The sequence below is a fragment of the Syngnathoides biaculeatus genome, chromosome 4 (genome assembly GCF_019802595.1).
Source record: "Syngnathoides biaculeatus isolate LvHL_M chromosome 4, ASM1980259v1, whole genome shotgun sequence".
Taxonomy (NCBI): domain Eukaryota; kingdom Metazoa; phylum Chordata; class Actinopteri; order Syngnathiformes; family Syngnathidae; genus Syngnathoides; species Syngnathoides biaculeatus.
The window spans coordinates 25,164,022-25,181,206 of record NC_084643.1 but is presented as its reverse complement, the minus strand read 5'-3'; the positions used below and the strand labels follow the sequence as shown (position 1 = coordinate 25,181,206).

The 17,185-nt window shown below is 42.4% G+C and overlaps 2 protein-coding genes across 3 annotated transcripts; one reads left to right on the top strand and one right to left on the bottom strand.

The window, feature by feature from the left end:
• Window positions 1–350: 350 nt before the first annotated feature.
• Window positions 351–3,073, bottom strand: si:ch211-110p13.9 (uncharacterized protein LOC562347 homolog). Of its 2 annotated transcripts, none has more exons than XM_061817740.1 (4): window positions 2,932–3,073; window positions 1,714–1,849; window positions 1,502–1,635; window positions 351–1,248 (listed from the first exon to the last, which is right to left on the bottom strand). In XM_061817740.1, the coding sequence occupies exons 1-4, from the start codon at window positions 2,959–2,961 to the stop codon at window positions 604–606; spliced, it is 945 nt and encodes a 314-aa protein (XP_061673724.1). In that variant the 5' UTR covers window positions 2,962–3,073; the 3' UTR covers window positions 351–603. The 2 variants fall into 2 exon arrangements, with proteins under 2 accessions (XP_061673724.1, XP_061673723.1); XM_061817739.1 differs by lacking the exon at window positions 2,932–3,073 and adding an exon at window positions 2,720–2,925.
• Window positions 3,074–3,446: 373 nt separating this feature from the next.
• zcchc8 (zinc finger, CCHC domain containing 8) lies at window positions 3,447–14,022 on the top strand. Its single transcript, XM_061818647.1, has 14 exons — window positions 3,447–3,710; window positions 3,800–3,839; window positions 3,908–3,982; window positions 4,707–4,812; window positions 5,040–5,117; window positions 6,956–7,059; window positions 7,168–7,233; window positions 7,340–7,400; window positions 8,666–8,802; window positions 8,875–9,017; window positions 9,655–9,761; window positions 9,887–9,973; window positions 11,337–11,445; window positions 12,847–14,022. The coding sequence occupies exons 1-14, from the start codon at window positions 3,512–3,514 to the stop codon at window positions 13,815–13,817; spliced, it is 2,283 nt and encodes a 760-aa protein (XP_061674631.1). The 5' UTR covers window positions 3,447–3,511; the 3' UTR covers window positions 13,818–14,022.
• Window positions 14,023–17,185: the final 3,163 nt, after the last annotated feature.

The following is a 17,185-nucleotide window of genomic DNA, read 5'->3' as shown; positions in this document are numbered from 1 at the left end:
GGTGAGCATGACTGCCTCACAGTCTAAAGGATTTCTGTGGACTATGCTGAAACTTGTGCTTGTTGGTTTTGTGTGGGTCCTCCTGCTTCTTTATTCCAAAGGCATGCACGTCGGCTTCATTGAAGATTTGAATTGGCCTTCAGTGATAATGGAAGTCCATTTCTGTCTTGAGCACCGGCAACCACAACACATTGTTTCCCCATTATCTTCTCATAATACAGTTGGCGCAATCCACCGCAATTGTCATCCTCATTGTAACTAGTGTATCAAGTCAAGTATTTTTTTTTTTAAATGCCATTAAAATTTTGCAAATTAAAAAAAAACATTCTCTCTCTCTCTCTCTCCTCTCTCTCTCTCTCTCTCTCTCTATCTATATATATATATATATACACACACACACACACACACATCACTGGACATTTTCCACCCCTTTTCACTCTGGTTTGACCAATCCTGACTTCTTCTGACATGTCACTGTGCATGTGCACATAAAGGTGGGTTCTGGCCAACTAGCTTCCTAGTTACCGTCTGTCTCTTGCTTTTTCCATTGCAGTCGCCGCGATGCGCAACCGCAACCCTCCCCTCCCCACCCCCCACAGGAATCTATCTGCAGATGAGAGTTGAGTAGAGAACGTGCGCCACCCCAGTGATGAGGTTATGGTTGGCGAACTCCAGGATGAGAAGCAGGATGGGGTACTCGCTTTGCCTCTTGGCCTGGTCCTCGTCCCGACTCAGCCCCATCCAGTTCAGCAGCAGCGTCCTCATGGCGTCCGGGAAAAGCTGCGCAGCCAGCTCCTCGGCCGGCGGCAGCTCTCCGATCCTCTGGATGTGGCGCTCCTTGAAGGCCTCCACCCGCCGGCTGATGTCGGTGTGGGCCGCCGCAAACCGGCAGCCTAACCACCTGGCGAGCGACGTCTCCCCCGCTTCCCGCTCCTCCGCTGTACCGCCCAAGCAGCGCTCGACGTGGTCCAGGAGGAGCAAGGCCGGCTCCAGATGATGCTCCATGAAATTTTTGGAGGCTAGCTTGTCACTTAGGCTCTGGAGCTTATTCTCAAATTCGGATAAGCTTTGAGAGCGCTGCTGCATGGAATAACAATGATCTAATGACACGTCTCGACTTCTGTTCTCCAGCTGCTCTGGCGACTGGTTTTTAAGCACTTCACTCCCAGGGTCCGATCGGTCCAGCTGCGCACTCAGGCTGTAGCTGCTCTTCAACGGATTCTCGTTCATCTGAGATTTCCACACATCCTGCAACAGGGGACTGAGTTATTATGGAACATTCACAAATGTGAATTTTTGGTAATATTGTAAAACATTCTCATGTATTCACTCTCAAGAGGTCAAGAGATGCGCTTCAGGAAATTATAAGATTTTTGTGACATAGAAAAATAATAAATCAAGATACTTCCCAAACTCTTTCCACCATCTATGTGACTGAAACCTGACAATGGCAGCCCGTGGCTGTCAAAGCACTCGCCTGGCTCACGTGATACAAACTTACCTGGAAGTTGTTGAGTACCGCCAGCTGCTCCGGCTTGGCGTACATCTCAAAAGCCACGCGGAAAAGCCCGTGAATGGTGTAGAACCACAAGCCGTTGTTGGACGGCGCCGCCTTCAACCCGCGGAACCTGAAGGCTGACAAATGCCACACAAGCGCGCTGATGTCACCATACTTGCTCGGATCTCGTACATTTTGTTTTTGGCAGGGTTTACCTGCAGAGAAGTGGATTTTGGTGGCCAGCCCTTTCCTGGCGAACTTGGCATGATACCTGGGATGGTTCTCGGCACGGATATCCGTGTTGGCCAAGAGGTCGGCACCAAGAAAGAGAGGAACTGATGCAAATGAACCCTGAAACAGAAACTAGTTGTAACATTTTTTCAGGGTGAAGCAAAATCTTAGGAAATGAAAATATTCCACTGTTAAAAAAAATAGTCTGCTACTGTTACATTTCTTTTGCCCCCTTCTCAAATTCTTTTATTTTTGCACTTTCCCCATACCCCCCATGTTTAAGATCATCAATGACAACTCAGGTAAACATAAAATGCAGTTTTGAAATGATCATTTTGTCCATCCATCCTTTCATTTTCCAAACCACTTAATCTAACTAAGGTCGCAGGTGTGCTGGCGCCTATTTTAACTGCCTTTGAGCAAGAAGTGGGGTCCACCCTGAACTGGTTGCCAGCCAATCACAGAAACAAACAAAACTTGGCACTTGCATTCACACTTATGGACAATTTGGTCATCAATTAATTTTTTTTCATCATCATTTTTGGGGGTGAATGTGGGAGGAAAGAAGTATGCTCTACAATAATTATTTTGGATATTAATAATTGGTATACAAATGCGTTCAGTATTTCAGACCTTGAACTGGTATCTGTTTCACTCTTCTTCAACCCTTATACTATGCCTACTAGAATTTTTGTTTAAATGTTAAAACAAATATGGAGCGGTTAGCATATCTGCCTCAGAGTTCTGAGGCCTTGGGTCCAAATCCCGGGCCCGCCTGTGTGTGCGGAGTTTGCATCTCCCACATCCCAAAAACATGCTTCGTGATTCAGGTACTCAGAACTGTGAGGTAGATGGACGCTCACCAAAACTATTCGCTGTATTGAATCATAGTTTAGTTATTACCACTATATTTCATACATCGTACGATCACAATTTTGTTTGTCGTACATAGAATTAATTCCCCCAAACAAAAATGGTTCCCTTACGCACCTTTTTGGCACCCTCTGTGAGTGTAAAATTTGACTCGTTTACCAAATAAATGTAACGAATTTTCCTCGAGCCTCCGTCCCAATGCGGGAACGACAAATAATTAAGGTTCGCCATTGTCCACGAACAATAACAATATAAATAATAATTTAAAAAAAAAAAAAGGACTGAGTCTGAACGCGTGTCTAATCGCTAAACCCCGAGTTTTGACTTACAGATTTACATCCGCCCACTTTATCGATCATAGGCGCCAATTAACCCCTGAATTTTGTCTCAGAGGTTCCACTCCGATCCCGCCCCCTCATACACAAAAAAGTAACTTCAGTTGACAAAAAAGAGAGGATATTGACGTTAACATAAAAATAGCAATTTGACGAAATATTTCTCACAATTCCCTGTATTGCACTGCGAAACAAAGGACGTGCGTTACAGTGACGTCACTCTCGAAAAGGGGGCTCCATTTTCGTACATAGACTTTTAACACCTTTGCGTGGGTATCCAAATACAGAATTTTACGTCGTGTGACGAAAATGTTGCATACTATATTTCGTCCACTTTTTCAAACCCACAGTAGCTTGTAAAACAACCAATAAGGAACCCCCCACCTGTGTCACGTGGTAAGACATGTGACATTTGACCAATCAACGTAATTATTATTAAAGTCACATGCTGTGGTTCGGTGAACCAATTAGGGTTATCATTTGAGTCACGTGATAGATCATGTGATATGTTCGACCAATCAACGCAAAAATATTCTTGGTGACGCGCTTCCTTTCTCATTGACTCTGCGCTGTAATGGAAGAAATGTCTGCTATAGATTTTGGAGACGCGCAGCTCTTTGAGCAACTAGATGACTTCATCCCAGCGCCCGTACACATTCGCTTTCCGGACAGGGAAGGCGCCGACACAGCGGAGGACGATGAAGAAACTGGGAGGCTCCGGAGCCGTCTGGTGGAGTGCGACGACTCCATTGAGAAGCTAACGGAGGAGAATATCCTTGCGCGGTTGAGGAGAGCCGATGCTAACTGCAGCTAGCGATGTACTAGTTTCAATGCTTGTAATCCTTAATTCGCGGTTCACATAAAGCTTTGAAGAGAAAGTTGAACTTCCTAACACGTCCCAGGTGACAAGTTGACATGGTGGTTCTGGTTTTCTGGGCTCGTATATATAATGTGTGTTCTTACTGTCCAGAGGACTCACGATAGAAGATGTCAACATCGACGGCCCCATCGCTCAAATAATTTACTCCAACAATATCATATCAAAGTAAGTCTCAAAAGCGTTTCAAATTTGTGATTTGTAGTAAAGGTTATGGTTTAAAACCTGAATTTCAGGACAAGGTTGAAGTTTTAAGACTTAATTTTTCAAGCGTGGAAAGGAAGGTTTCGAATTAGGGTTTCTAGTCAGGTTTGTTTCAAACATTGGTAAGTGCTTCCAGACAGTATTAAGATGTCAAGTTTGTGTTTTAATACAGGATTAAAGTTCCACAGTAGGGTTTCAAGCATGTTTAAGAATTTCAAGATGGGGTTAAGGTTTTAAATTAGGGTTTTAAGGCAGGTTTTATGTTTCAAAGTAGGTTTTTAAAACAAGATTAAGGTTTCAAGTTTCGGTTAAGGTTTCATAGTAGGATTTTCAAATTAGTCTTAAGTTTTGAAATAAGGGTTTAAGATGGAAGTGGGGTTTAAAAGTAGTTCTTCCAAACCTGGGTTGGAGTTTCAAAGAAGGCTTGCAATACTGGATGAATAAATCAAGCCTAGGTTTGGCTTTAAAATGTTGGCTTCATCCCAATGATAAGGGTTTTAAATTAGGGTTTCAAATCTGGGCAAGTGTTTCAAATGAGAGTCAGATCGTCAAGCAAGGGTTTAAAATTCCAAGATATGGTGACGATGTTAAAGTAGTATTTCAAAATGTAGATTCACAAGGTCAAAGTCAATATTATTCTCCCTCCCCCCCAAAAAAAATGTTTTCTGATTGAAACTGTCAATCACAGGCAATGTCGTCAAGAAATAGAGGATTCCATCTGCGATGTCATATTGAGATACCAGACAGAGGGAAACCACAACAGACCCTCGGAATCATCACATGTGAAGCCTCAGGTGCGCATGCGTGAGCGTGTAAGACACGTGGATGGTGACGTGTGGATAGATGTGACACGTGTGCGCGTAAATGTGTATGTGTAAATGTGCCGGATGTGACTACCTGTGTAGATGCGCCGCACGTGTGTGAGTGTGGACGTGACCGGTCTGTATACAAATGCTGAATTTGTGTGGATGTAGATGTATCATGTATGTTTCATTTCACTCCTTCTGTGTCCTCTGTGAAGCCTTCCTCATTTGCCAAGAATGAGGACCCACTCAAGATTAACTCCGCTCGCGTGAGAACCACAACAGAAGCATTTCAAGTGAGTCTCCACACGCTCAAATCCTCACTCCCCCACTCATTTCTCCCACCCTTTTGTGTGGGAAGCAATTCTCGCTGTCTGACAAGTATTTTACATGGCAGAAATTAATTATCTTGAGTTTGAGACACCGTGGCTGGGGCTGCAGCTTTCAGATGTTTTAAGTATTTTGTAGTATTTAGTATGGGTATTTTAAATTTTTTTTTAAAATTATATTTTATTTACTTAAGTAGTTTATTTTTCACAACATTCCAAATTGTTCTGTTAGTTATGCCCAATGTTTGTGCAATAGTCTTGATTAATTTTCCCTCTTCTCTCAGCTTCAAAATGTTTCGTCACCCAGAGACAGCACTCTGGTTTTCATGTTTGCTAAACAGCAAATGTATTTTTCACAAGTGAAACCCAATAACAAGCACTGTAATGTTTAAGGAATCTGTTAGGCAACATGTGAGCCACTAGAAACGCTCATTAGTGACACGTTCCATTAATTTTCCTCACTTGAAAAGTGGGTGACTTCAAGCAAAAGGGGCTCCCTTCCTGAGTTTATACATCGAGATGTAAATACTATGATGATGATACTCATTTGCACTGATAAGATATGGGATTGCTGTTTTATTACTGACGGGTTTTAGGTGTTGTCTCAGCTTTCCATGGCATTTTCCACATGCATTGCTTTGTGTTTAACACTTCTTCCCAGTGTCATTTCACATTATTACACACAACTTAATTTCTGATATGCTCGTCTTTCTTTCTTTGCATGGATTTTTGGGGTCTTTACCAGCGTCTGCTGAAAATTTCATGTCAGAAGCACCTTTGTAAATATATTTCGTGCTTATTTCAGCTGCTGTAGATACACAAACAGACACAGAAAGCTCATCGAATGACCCCAATTTACCCAAATAATTTTTGGATCGTATTTTGGAAATGTTAACAGGGTTCCCACGCGTCCTGGAAAACCTGGAAAATGATTCACCAATTTTCCAGTCGTGGAAAATGACAAAACATAAAATGTCCTGGAAAATATTTTTTCCTCCTTCTGCTTTTCTCTGCCTTGTGGGTGAACACAAACAGATTAAACATTTATTACATGTATGTTTTCAGCTGCCTTTAATGGGCAATGTTAAGCTGTAGCGGTTCTCTTCATCTCTGCTTCTAGCCGGCACAGCGCCCCACGTGACGCTACCAACCAATCAAATTGCATATTCACTTAGAGCAGTTCTGCTGCCCAGTGTTTCCATGGGACTTTGTTGCTAGATTTACTGACTTTTCAGAACCAAGTAAGGATTCATTGTCTCCAAATAAGCTGCAAAACTAGCAACTTTCAGTTAAATTTTTACTGTATCGCTGTATATCGAGTGTGAGGTTTTTCTCCCTCTCTCTTTCTCTGCCTCTGAGTGACATAGGAGCAGCAGGGAGATGTATGGGCGTGTCGTCACTTTTGGCTGTGTGCCTGAAATCTCGGGTTTTAGTCGAGCCACAGCGACCATGACGACAGGCTGCAAGTAGTGATGGTTAATAGGTAGTCTTACAAGGCCACGTTTCACTCAATATTTCGTTTTGCCATTGTCTGACAGCAGAAACAGAAAATATGTGAAGAAAAAAAAAGGGGAGGAATAAACATTGAAGCACTGGTTAAATGTACAATCGTAGAAAATAACACTTCTCTAACGCTTGGGGGGTGGTTACTAGTGTATGTTGTGATAACTTGACTTCCACTGTAGCAGCTAAAAATGTCCTGGAAAATAATTTCAAGAAAAGAGTGGGAACCCTGGTTAAGCGTAATCATCTGCTCTGCCATGCTGAAGAAAAACTGGCTTTGTGTGTGTATGTGTGTAAAACAGGTGGTGGGCAGCGTGTTGTATTTCAGCAGCTTCAGTGTGGACAAACTGGGTCAACCTCTGCTCAATAACAACCCTCAGCACACTGATGGATGGGAAGTGCCAACGTATCTTAAAGACTGCTGACACCGGATCAGTCTGGAGGCCTACAATGCTCTCTCTGTTGTTGCTTGTGTATTCTTCATCAAATGTCATTTCCTTAAGATGTGCAAAAGCTACCAGCAGATCTTCTGCCAGGTTATCGGCATGGATGGGCAGGACATAGAAGTGAAAGACAAAAGGTGTGCTGTAAAATCTGCCATAGATGCACCACTTCTGTATCATTATTGTTACTATTATTATTGTTATTATAGTTAATATTTGTCATAAGCACTGTGTCCATTGCAGACCCAAAGCTTCTTGTTTTAACTGCGGTTCAAGCGCTCATCAAATGAGAGACTGCCCCAAGGTCAGTTATAATACACACACATACATGCGCAATACAATATTAGGATAACTCCCGCCACCTCATCAGACCCAATATTGTCTGCACAAAAAAAACAAGGCAGTATTAGGATTTTCATAGTTTAGTTTTTTTTTTTTCAAGCCTTGCTTTAGGGTTGGAAATGAGTGGTTCAAACCTGGGTTCACGTTTGAAAGTGTGCTTTCAAGTCAGTGTTTGGGTTTCAAGATAGTGTAAGAAAGGGCTGGACACTTCAGTATCAGACCCAATTGAATCCCTTCAAAATGGGGCTTGGCACGTCTACCGGTGTGACGGTCTGAGCGCTCCTCCGTGCTGAAAAGTCTCCTTGTGATTAATGCACATGCGTTACTAACAGGGGCATTCTGGGTACCTAGTAGACGGTTACTAGGAAATCCCCGGTCTCATAATTCCCCTTCTTCTACATAGAGGGAGCTAATATACGTTATAGCCTAACCCTAACCTTTTAAACAAAAATTGATAAAAAGATTTACACATATATGTACGTTTGCTGTGTTGGTCTTTCTGAGACGTCCAAAGCGAACATGAACACTCGGCGACAAATTGTCAAATGGCACATGTTGAAGCATGGATGGGGATATTTCAGACTGGCTGGAAGTTCACAAAATATATGCGCATTAAACACAAGGAGGCTTTTCAGCACTGGGGAGCTTTGACTTTTTTTTTTTTTCCCACTCTTCTTCAAACTTTTGTTTTAAAATAGGCTTTGAGGACAGGATTGGGGTTTAGAATTTTGATTTTACAGTTTAAGCAACCTGGGTGTCATTCTGAGCATAACAGTGATTGTTCTGGATATTCAGAAAATCTAGCCTCTGAGAGTAACAGTATAAAATCTTCTGTAAGTGAATTTTGATAGATTGCCAGCTCTGTTTTAAGATAGGCTGAAGGCTTCAAAGTATTGGTTAAATACACAGTTTGACTTTCAAATTAGGGTTTCATACATGTTTGGCTTTAAAAGTAGGTTTCCAAGCAATCTTTAAACTTTCAAAGTGCACTTTCTGCCCATGATTAAGGTTTTAAGACAGGGTTCTGGTTTCAAGGCAGGATTTCAGATATACATTGGGATTTCATGTTAGTGTTATGTTTTCGAGCCAGCCAGGCTTAGGGTTTCAAAACATGGTTAGGGTTTCAAGGCTAAACTAGGATTTTAAACCAGGATTATCTTTCATACATCGTGTTGAACAAATGTGTTGCAATCATGGTGAAACATTAGTTTTCTTGTGTGTTATCAGCCTAAAGACATGGCAGCCATCACCAAGAGAAGAAAGGAGTTTAACCAGAACCAGAACCTGTCCGGGCTCAGTAACCAGCGCTACCATGCTGACGAAGTGGAGGAGCGTTTCTCCAAATACAAGCCTGGAATCTTGAGGCATGGATTTGTTGTTACACACATTTGTTTGAATAAACCTTCATTTGCTAAGTGTTATGTGTTGTCTTGCAGTGAGGAGCTTTTATCAGCATTGGGATTGGATTCCAACACCCTGCCGCCTCTCATATATCGTATGAGGCAGCTGGGATACCCGCCTGGTTGGCTCAAAGAAGCTGAAATGGAGAACTCTGGTTTAATGCTCTATGATGGAAATGGTATGACTACTTGCTAGAGTTGGGAGAGTAATAGTATTGTTTTTGTTTTGATGTTTTAATTAATGTGACACTGATGGGACATGTTTTTTTTCACTGGGAAAAAATAGCATTGAGGCAGCACAGTGGTAGACTGGTTAGGACATCTACTTCACAGTTCTGAGAACCCGGGTTCAAATCCGGCTTCGCCTTTGTCTAGTTTGCATGTTTCCCTGTTTCTCTCTGAGTACTGCGGTTCCCTCCAACATCCCCAAAACATGCATAGTAGGTGTATTGAACACTCTAAATTGTCCATAAGTGTGAATGTGAGTTGAACAGTAACAGGAGTCACTGAGTGGCTAGCCTTGAAAAATTACCTCAATAGCACAGCGAAGATTCATCCAGTTCACAGGAGAACCCAGGACAACATCTAAAGAACAGCTGTCCTCCCTTGCATCAGTGCTCGGCACAGACATTAGCAAAGTTATCTCCTCAATCTTCATTACTGCCAAATAAAGCGTGTGTCCCAAGTTCCCATTGTGTGTTTAAAAAAAAAAAAAAAAAAAAAGTGTATTTGTGGGGGGGGGGGGGGGGGGACAAGTAAAATCAGATTTTTAAGAAAAACAACCTCAACTTTGCTGTTGTGTTTGCCTTCATCAAGTGTCAAATGAGAGCAGTATGACCAGCATCCAAAATGTCTCGTATGATGTTTCCAAACTGGTGGATTTCCCAGGATTCAACGTGCCAGCACCGGATAAAGTTAAAGATGTAAGTCATTGGTAGTATTGTTTCTTTCAAATATGGGGGAAAAAACATTCCCTTTACTTATGAAATACTGCCAATGATTCATTATTGAGCTAAATGAAGGTTTTGTATTTTGTGCTACCGTGCAGGAGTACATGCGCTACAGTTCTGTTCCCATGCAGAGCAATCACATGAAGCACAACTACGCCGCCTACCTGTCCAGTCACTTTACTTCGGTAACACTAACTCTACTTGTGTGTACTATCCAAATGTGCATCTCACACCGTTTTATATGGCATTTAATTATACTATGACCCTTTAGTCTAGTGGTTTCCAAACTGGGGAGACCAGGGTGTGTAGGGCAACCATCAACTATCATGAAAACTTTTCATTACCCTTAGCCCATTATTAACTTTTTTTTTTTATTTATTAGCTAACTGTGCTGTTGTATCTCAAAAGTTATGCATGTTATGAACCAAACGGAACACTTGGACTGAACCAAAGCAGTCAAGTTGACCCATTTTGACGGTTTTCAAAAACTTTTCCTTCCCGAGTAATGGGTTTTTCACAGGGTGGAGCAGAAAGGACAGATGTTTTTGCGACAAATAGTAACGCAGCTGCAAAAAAAAAAAAAATATTGACAAGTGATGGAAGTTGGCTTTCGGGCTCTTCAGCATTGTCCTGTTGATGTGCGTGATTTCCACATGAATAACTGCCTTTAACTCGTCCAGTATACTTCACAGGGTCAATGTGCATACACACGTGCCTTGAGGTGTCCCCACAAAATATATAATCACACATGGAAAAATCAGGGGATTTATGGGGTCTAAGGAGTATCAGCAAACTTGGAAATTATGTGGTCACCGAAAAGATGACGACGAATGGCCATACATGCTGTGTCTGTGTGGGTTCTCGCCCTATCCGGCTGAAAACACACATTGAAGAGGCGGGTGTGTCTTCGTTGAAAATTAGACACAAAAAAGTTATTTACAGTCAGCTCCAAAAGTATTGGAAAAGTAATGTCAACTCCTTCTCCAAATTCCCCTGGCGAGTCATCATTGAATCCCTTCGACGCCTTACCCCTTTTATTTTTCATGTTTTTAACGTGACCCCTAAATTTTCTGTACCCCATATTGTCAGTAATACAAGGGCCACTTTATAGCTGGCCCCTTGGTCATTCCCTTATTCCATCATTCCATTCTATCCTTCTGAGAAGAGTATCTCCATCCTTGTCATGGAGGTTATGATTCTGGACTTATAATGCGTTGACACCACATGAAATTTAGCCTTCACCGCTCCACATCATGTTTAGCCGTGTTAGCTAGCTTAGCCAGCTATAGGTCCTAGGTCTTTGACGTGGCACTGGCCGCAATTTTTGTGTGTTTCATGACAATACCCTCTTTCAGCAGTTTTTTTTTTTTTTTCAGTGGCAAAAATCTTTCAGATGAAAATGGAAAATGCACTTTTGGGCCGTTTTTTTTTTTTTTTTTTTAGCCAAATGATTTCAGTGACAGAATTTTCGGTGCATTACAGATTTTCAAGTGGATACAGTTTGTTGTCCGTGCATTAGCGTGTAATTGACATCTTATGTGTCAACAGCCTGATGGCTCGTGCAACAAGAGGCGTCATGACTCTGACTCATCTCAACACCTCAGGAAGAGGCCCAAATCCAGCCATGATAGCAACTCTGACATGGATGTTGAATCAGGTAAACAATAATCAATAAATATTAACAGTATGAAATGGGTCAAGGTGATTCATCAATATTAAGTCTCGTTTATTTCTCAAGCCATTTTTTGTCAATTTTACTTATAGAGATGTTTATTAACTGAATTCAGAACAGAATGGCACATTACGTGACTGTTCACTGTCAAATATAGACGGAGCAGGCATTTTTGGGCACTATCTTTGGCTGCTTTAGAGCACAAGTACTTGGTGGAGCACAAATAGTAATATTTGTAAATGATTTACTGTAGGGAAGGTTTACTGTATATTTTGAGGATTCCTGATCTGATCTTTGAGTTTGGAAATCACTCCATTATACAAGTATCGAATAAGACTGGATCTAAAATCTCTGATTTTTACCACACTTATACAAGCAGTCCATTCCATGCTCCACTCCAGTATTTCTATCCAGCAGCGCCCGGGTACAAGCGGCCAAAATGACTTTTCTCCACATGGTGTCCAGACTCTCGCTTAAAGATGTTGTGAGAACCTTGGTCATCTGGGAAGGGCTCAGATTAGAGCTGCTGCTCCTCCTTATTGACAGGAGCCAGATGAGGTGGCTCGAGCATCTGATTTGGGTGCCTACTGGACACCTCCCTGGAGATGTGTTCTGTGCATGTCCCAACTGGGAGGAGAACCCAGGCACCCCCCAGGCCACGCTGCAGAGATTATGTACCTCGGCTTGCTTGGGAATGCCTCGAGATGCCCTCAGAGGAGTTGAGGAAGGGAAGTCTGGGCTTCCCTATGAGTCACTGCCCCCACAACCTGGCCTGGGATAAGTGGAAGAAAATGGATGGATGGTTTTCTTTAAGTTGTTTTTCAGGATTTCCCAATATAACTTTAATTGTATTCAGTTTTACATTGTTTTACTTTATGTCACCTGTTGGTTGAATGATGAATGGGTCATTTTTTTCCTCATACCTAGATTATCATTCTCTGTTTGAGTAATATCACTTGATGAAGCCTTTTCTATCATTCCATACCACAAACAAAGTATCATCATTGCTGATCTTGTGTTGGACTGGTATCAGTATCTTATTGGAAATGGAAAAAGTGGGATCGTGACATTCCCAGTATATTTGTGGTACTCTGGGCCGCCCCAAAAATTGTACTTTGGGACCAATCCCTGTTGCAAACAGCAAAAATCTATGATTAAGCTCCTCCCCTACCTTCAACAGAGTTTCCGAGGACCAAGAGGCCGTTTATCTTCGAGAGAGTTTGAACTTGAGCAAAAATCAGCGAATATAATGCCAATAATTATTGAAAATATAGCGTAAATATACTATTCACAAAATTTGTTACAATTATAGCAATATAAAATAATCAATAATTGCATGATTAAAATTGTAATACAAATAACAATGTTTATACGTCTGCCCACCAGATCCTGGGACTCCTTACCTGACCCCCCGCCGGAGGGACTTCAATTTTGAAACGCCAATGCCCCCGGGGTCCCCGTGCTTCAGCTCGCCCCCACCTTTGCCACATGGCACCCCACCCGCAACCCCCACACCGCCACCTCTCCCGAAAGGCACCCCGCCAAGCACGCCCAGAAACTTCTCCCCGGCAACACGAGGGGCTTACTCGCCGGTCGTGGATGAGGCCGTAGAGGGGAGAGAGGATGAGCTCACCCTGGAGGAGCTGGAAGAGCAACAGAGGCTAATCTGGGCAGCACTGCAGAATGCTGACACTCCCACCAACAGTGACCCGGCGACACCCATGGCGGGAACCCCTGCTGGGCTCTCTCCCAGCGTGTCTACACCTGCACGGGGCGACTCAGAAATGGAATTTGTTGAAAGAGTGGGTGGAAGTCTGGATGAGAATCAAATGTTGCCTGAACTCATTTGCCCTCAAAATGGTGGCATCCAAAACCTTGCTGCGCCCCAACAGAGCAGCACCCCTGCTGTTATCACAAAAGAGGAGATGCCTCCAGACAAATTTGAGGACATCGGCCCGCAAAGTCCTGCTGCTCTTATATCCAAAGCGGACTGTTTCCAAAGCCCAAATCCTGAAAAAGACAGTCTCCAAAGTCCAGGTCCCATCAAATCTGTGGATGAAAGTCCTCAAAGTCCTGCTCCACTTAAATTACGAGAGGATAGCCCAAAATGTCCAAGTCCCAGCAAATCCCAAGAAGAGAGCCCCAATCCAGATTGCCAGGATGCAAACGGGCTCTCCCCTAGGGCCATGGCCCCCAAAGCGTCGGCCCTTCCCCACCGCAGCCGCTTTGCCGAGGGCATTGTGCCCTTTGAGGACACACCCGAGTACACAGAGGTGGCCGAAGCCACGGGGACATACCTCCGTATCAGAGACTTGCTCAAAAGTTCACCTCGCAATTTAGCCAGAAAAAAAGACTGAATTGGGGAAAAAAAACATTCTTGTCCTATGTTTTTAACTCATGATTTTTATGTACAGCGTCTACAAAGCACAAAGGGACATAATGCAAAAGATTTTTCCTTTTTTTCCCCATTTTATCGTTTAGCTGTATTTGTTAAACTGTTAATTTGTAATGTTTTGTTTTTTGGGCAGAACAGTCTTGAAGTAAACATCTGATTTGCCTCTATTTGTCTTTTGAAGACATTTTTTTTAATCTATTTTCTCTCCCAAATTGTCCTCACTTGGTTGCAGGTGATCTGGAGCTTTGCCCTAACTCAGCTGACTGGGGAAAAATCTGGATAGACTCTCGGCTGATTGCGAGTCCATCACCAGGCACATGGACAAAACCATTCACCAATTTTTATAAACATTGCGGTGATATGAAAAATGATTTTCCCCCTCAGCCCTGTGTTTGCTCCACTTTATTTTCTGCCAAAGAATTTTGAACATTAGTCAAATAACACAAACAGAAAATGGTGTTTTTAGATGTTTTGTACTAAGGGAGAGAAAAAAAATCCCAACCGACATGGCTCTGTGAAAAGCCCTCTACCTAAGAACTGATTGGGCTGCCCTTTGGAGCTGCAACTGCAATCAAGGGTTTGGGATAACTTACAATGAGTGCAGTGGAGGAATTTTGGCCCACTCATCTTTGCAGAATTGTTGAAATTTAGCCACATTCAAAAGTGGACTGGGTAGTGAGTATTGGATCATTGTCTTGTTGCAGAAATCAAGTTTGTTTCATCTTGAGGTCACGAACAGATGGCTAGACAGTCTCGTTTGGGATTTTTAGGTAGACAGCATAATTCATTGTTCCATCTATCACAGCAACTCCAGCAGTAAAACAGGCCTAGACATTATCACCATCATATTTGAGCGTTGGTATGATGTTCTTTTTCTGAAATGTTACTTTTATGCCAGATGTAATAGGACACACCTTCAAAGTTGTTCTTTTTCCATGTCAGACAATAGTATTTTTCCCAAAGTCTTAGGGGTTATCCAGATGTCTTCTGGCAAGATATGGATGAACCTTGATTTTCTTTTGCTTCAGGATTTTTTTTTACGTGGAACTCGGCAATGCAGGCCATTTTTGCCCTGTCCCTGATGTTAGAATCATGAACACTGAACTGAGGTGAGTGAGACTTGTACTACAGTGCTTTGGATGTTGTTTTGGGGTCTTTTGGGACCCCCTTGGATGAGTCGTCACTGAGCTTTTGGGGTAATTTTGGTCAGCCTGCCATTCCTGGGAGGGTTCACCACCTATGTTTTTCCCATTTGTGGATAATTGCTCTCACTTCCACACTGAGCTCAATTACTTATTCTCATTAGTTCCTGAATTTCTATAGATCTCAGAATGATATCTATCTTTTGAGGATCTTTTGGTCTACTTCACTTTGACAGGCAGGCCCTATTTAAAGGGAAATCCAGTGGTTTGCATGAACAGTGTATCCAATAAGTTATGTAAAATGTACCCAATTTTGACAATGTGATGTTAAATCCTCTCATTTAATGGTCTTTTGAGAAGATTATCAACCATTACAAATTTTCAGGGGCGTCACATGACCTACGTGAACGGATGTGACGTGTAACGTGCCGCACCAAAGACTCAATTACATTGTGCCCAGTGCTGATTTCTCTGATTTATCCTCATCTGATGAAGAAATAGTATCAATTGACCGGGAAGACGGAGGAATACTTCCATAAAGATTTGAACCTGTGGCTGTAATTAATGTTGAATATTCAGATGGTTCTTCGGGCAGAATGACGTGCAGTCTGACTACTCGGAGGCCTACGTGCAACATAAGTGCGTAAACAAAGGCCCTGGAGCTCCGGGTTCGCAGCTGCGGATGGTTCTTCAGACGGGAATGATGCGGAGTCTGACGAGCAAGCTTGGGCAGTGGGCTGTGAGACGAGCTTCGGCGTCCGGGGCTAACGGCCTCCATCTGCGGCTGCCGGCCCGGACCTCCGGGGGCCTTTGTTTACGCACTTATGTCCCGCACGTAGGCCTTCGAGTAGTCAGACTCCGAGTCATTTCACCTGATGAACCATCAGAATATTCAACATTTACAGCCACAGGTTCAAATCTGTATGGACGTACTCTTCCAGATCAACCGATAATGCTATTTCTTCATCAGATGAGGATAAATACGAGAAATCGGCGCTGGGCAGAAACAGTGTCCCATGTAATCGAGCCTTTGTTGCAGCACGGTAAACGTCACATCTGCGCATGTAGGTCATGTCACTCGCCAAAATGGCAGCGCCTCGAAAAAATTCGGAATTGATTAAAATCTTCTCAAAACACTGTTAAATGAGAGAGGATTTAACATTGCGTTGTCAAAATAGACTACATAATACATGATCTCTTGGATACATTGTTCATGCAAGCCCTATTGATTGAGGGTAAGTGTGGCAGAATAAGGCTTGAGTGTGGCAAGAGAAATTAAGGAAAGATAAACCACTTGTCATCAGATGAAATTAATTAAAATTGTTCAAAGAGGCTTTTCCTGACATTTTTGTCATCGCATCTCACAGCACTAGCTATGGTCTGCATTTCCCACAGGATCAGAAGTTTCTCATTGTTCAAAAGTGTCTCAGTCTGAGGGGTACAAAAGGATTTTTACGGCATTAAAAACACAATGGTACACAAAGACAGTCAAGTGGAGAAAGTATGCCACAATAGTGACATTACAAAGAACTGCACATCCCTCTAAAATTGCTGAAAAGATAAACTGGTAAGGGAAGGTGCCAAGACTTACTGATAGAGACATAGAAGCTGCAGGAATTTCTGTTAAAGTAGAATAGGGTTATAACTTTTAATTTTACTAATTTTTTGTTTTATTTACATATATATCTACTTTTACTTTTCGTGCAGGGTGTGAGTGCTTTTGCCACCACTGACATTATGTAATTTGTTGGGGTGGTGTTGACTTGGAATTTGTCATTTGTCTTTGGGGGCTGATAGGCAGGGTCACTACACAACGATGAGTGGTGACTTTAGAGATTTTCTTTTCTTTAGAGATTAATTTAGATTGATCTGTGACTTTAACTGAGAAAATATACAGCCTAGTGTGAGGAAACATCCATCCTCATTACCGCTTAGCCTGCTAAGGGTATTCGAGCCTATTCCAGCTGACTTCAGAGCGGAGGTGGACTACGTATGGTCTGAATTACTCGGCAGTCAGTTGTAGGACACATACTGTTGAAGCCAAATGTTTGAATACACTATGCAAAAACACACATTTAATTTTTTGTTTCACTGTCTGGAGTCAAATCTGACTAAACCTCTCCTGTTTCAGGTCAGTCAGGATCACCAAAATTATTTAATGTTGTTAAATACAACAATAATAAGAGAG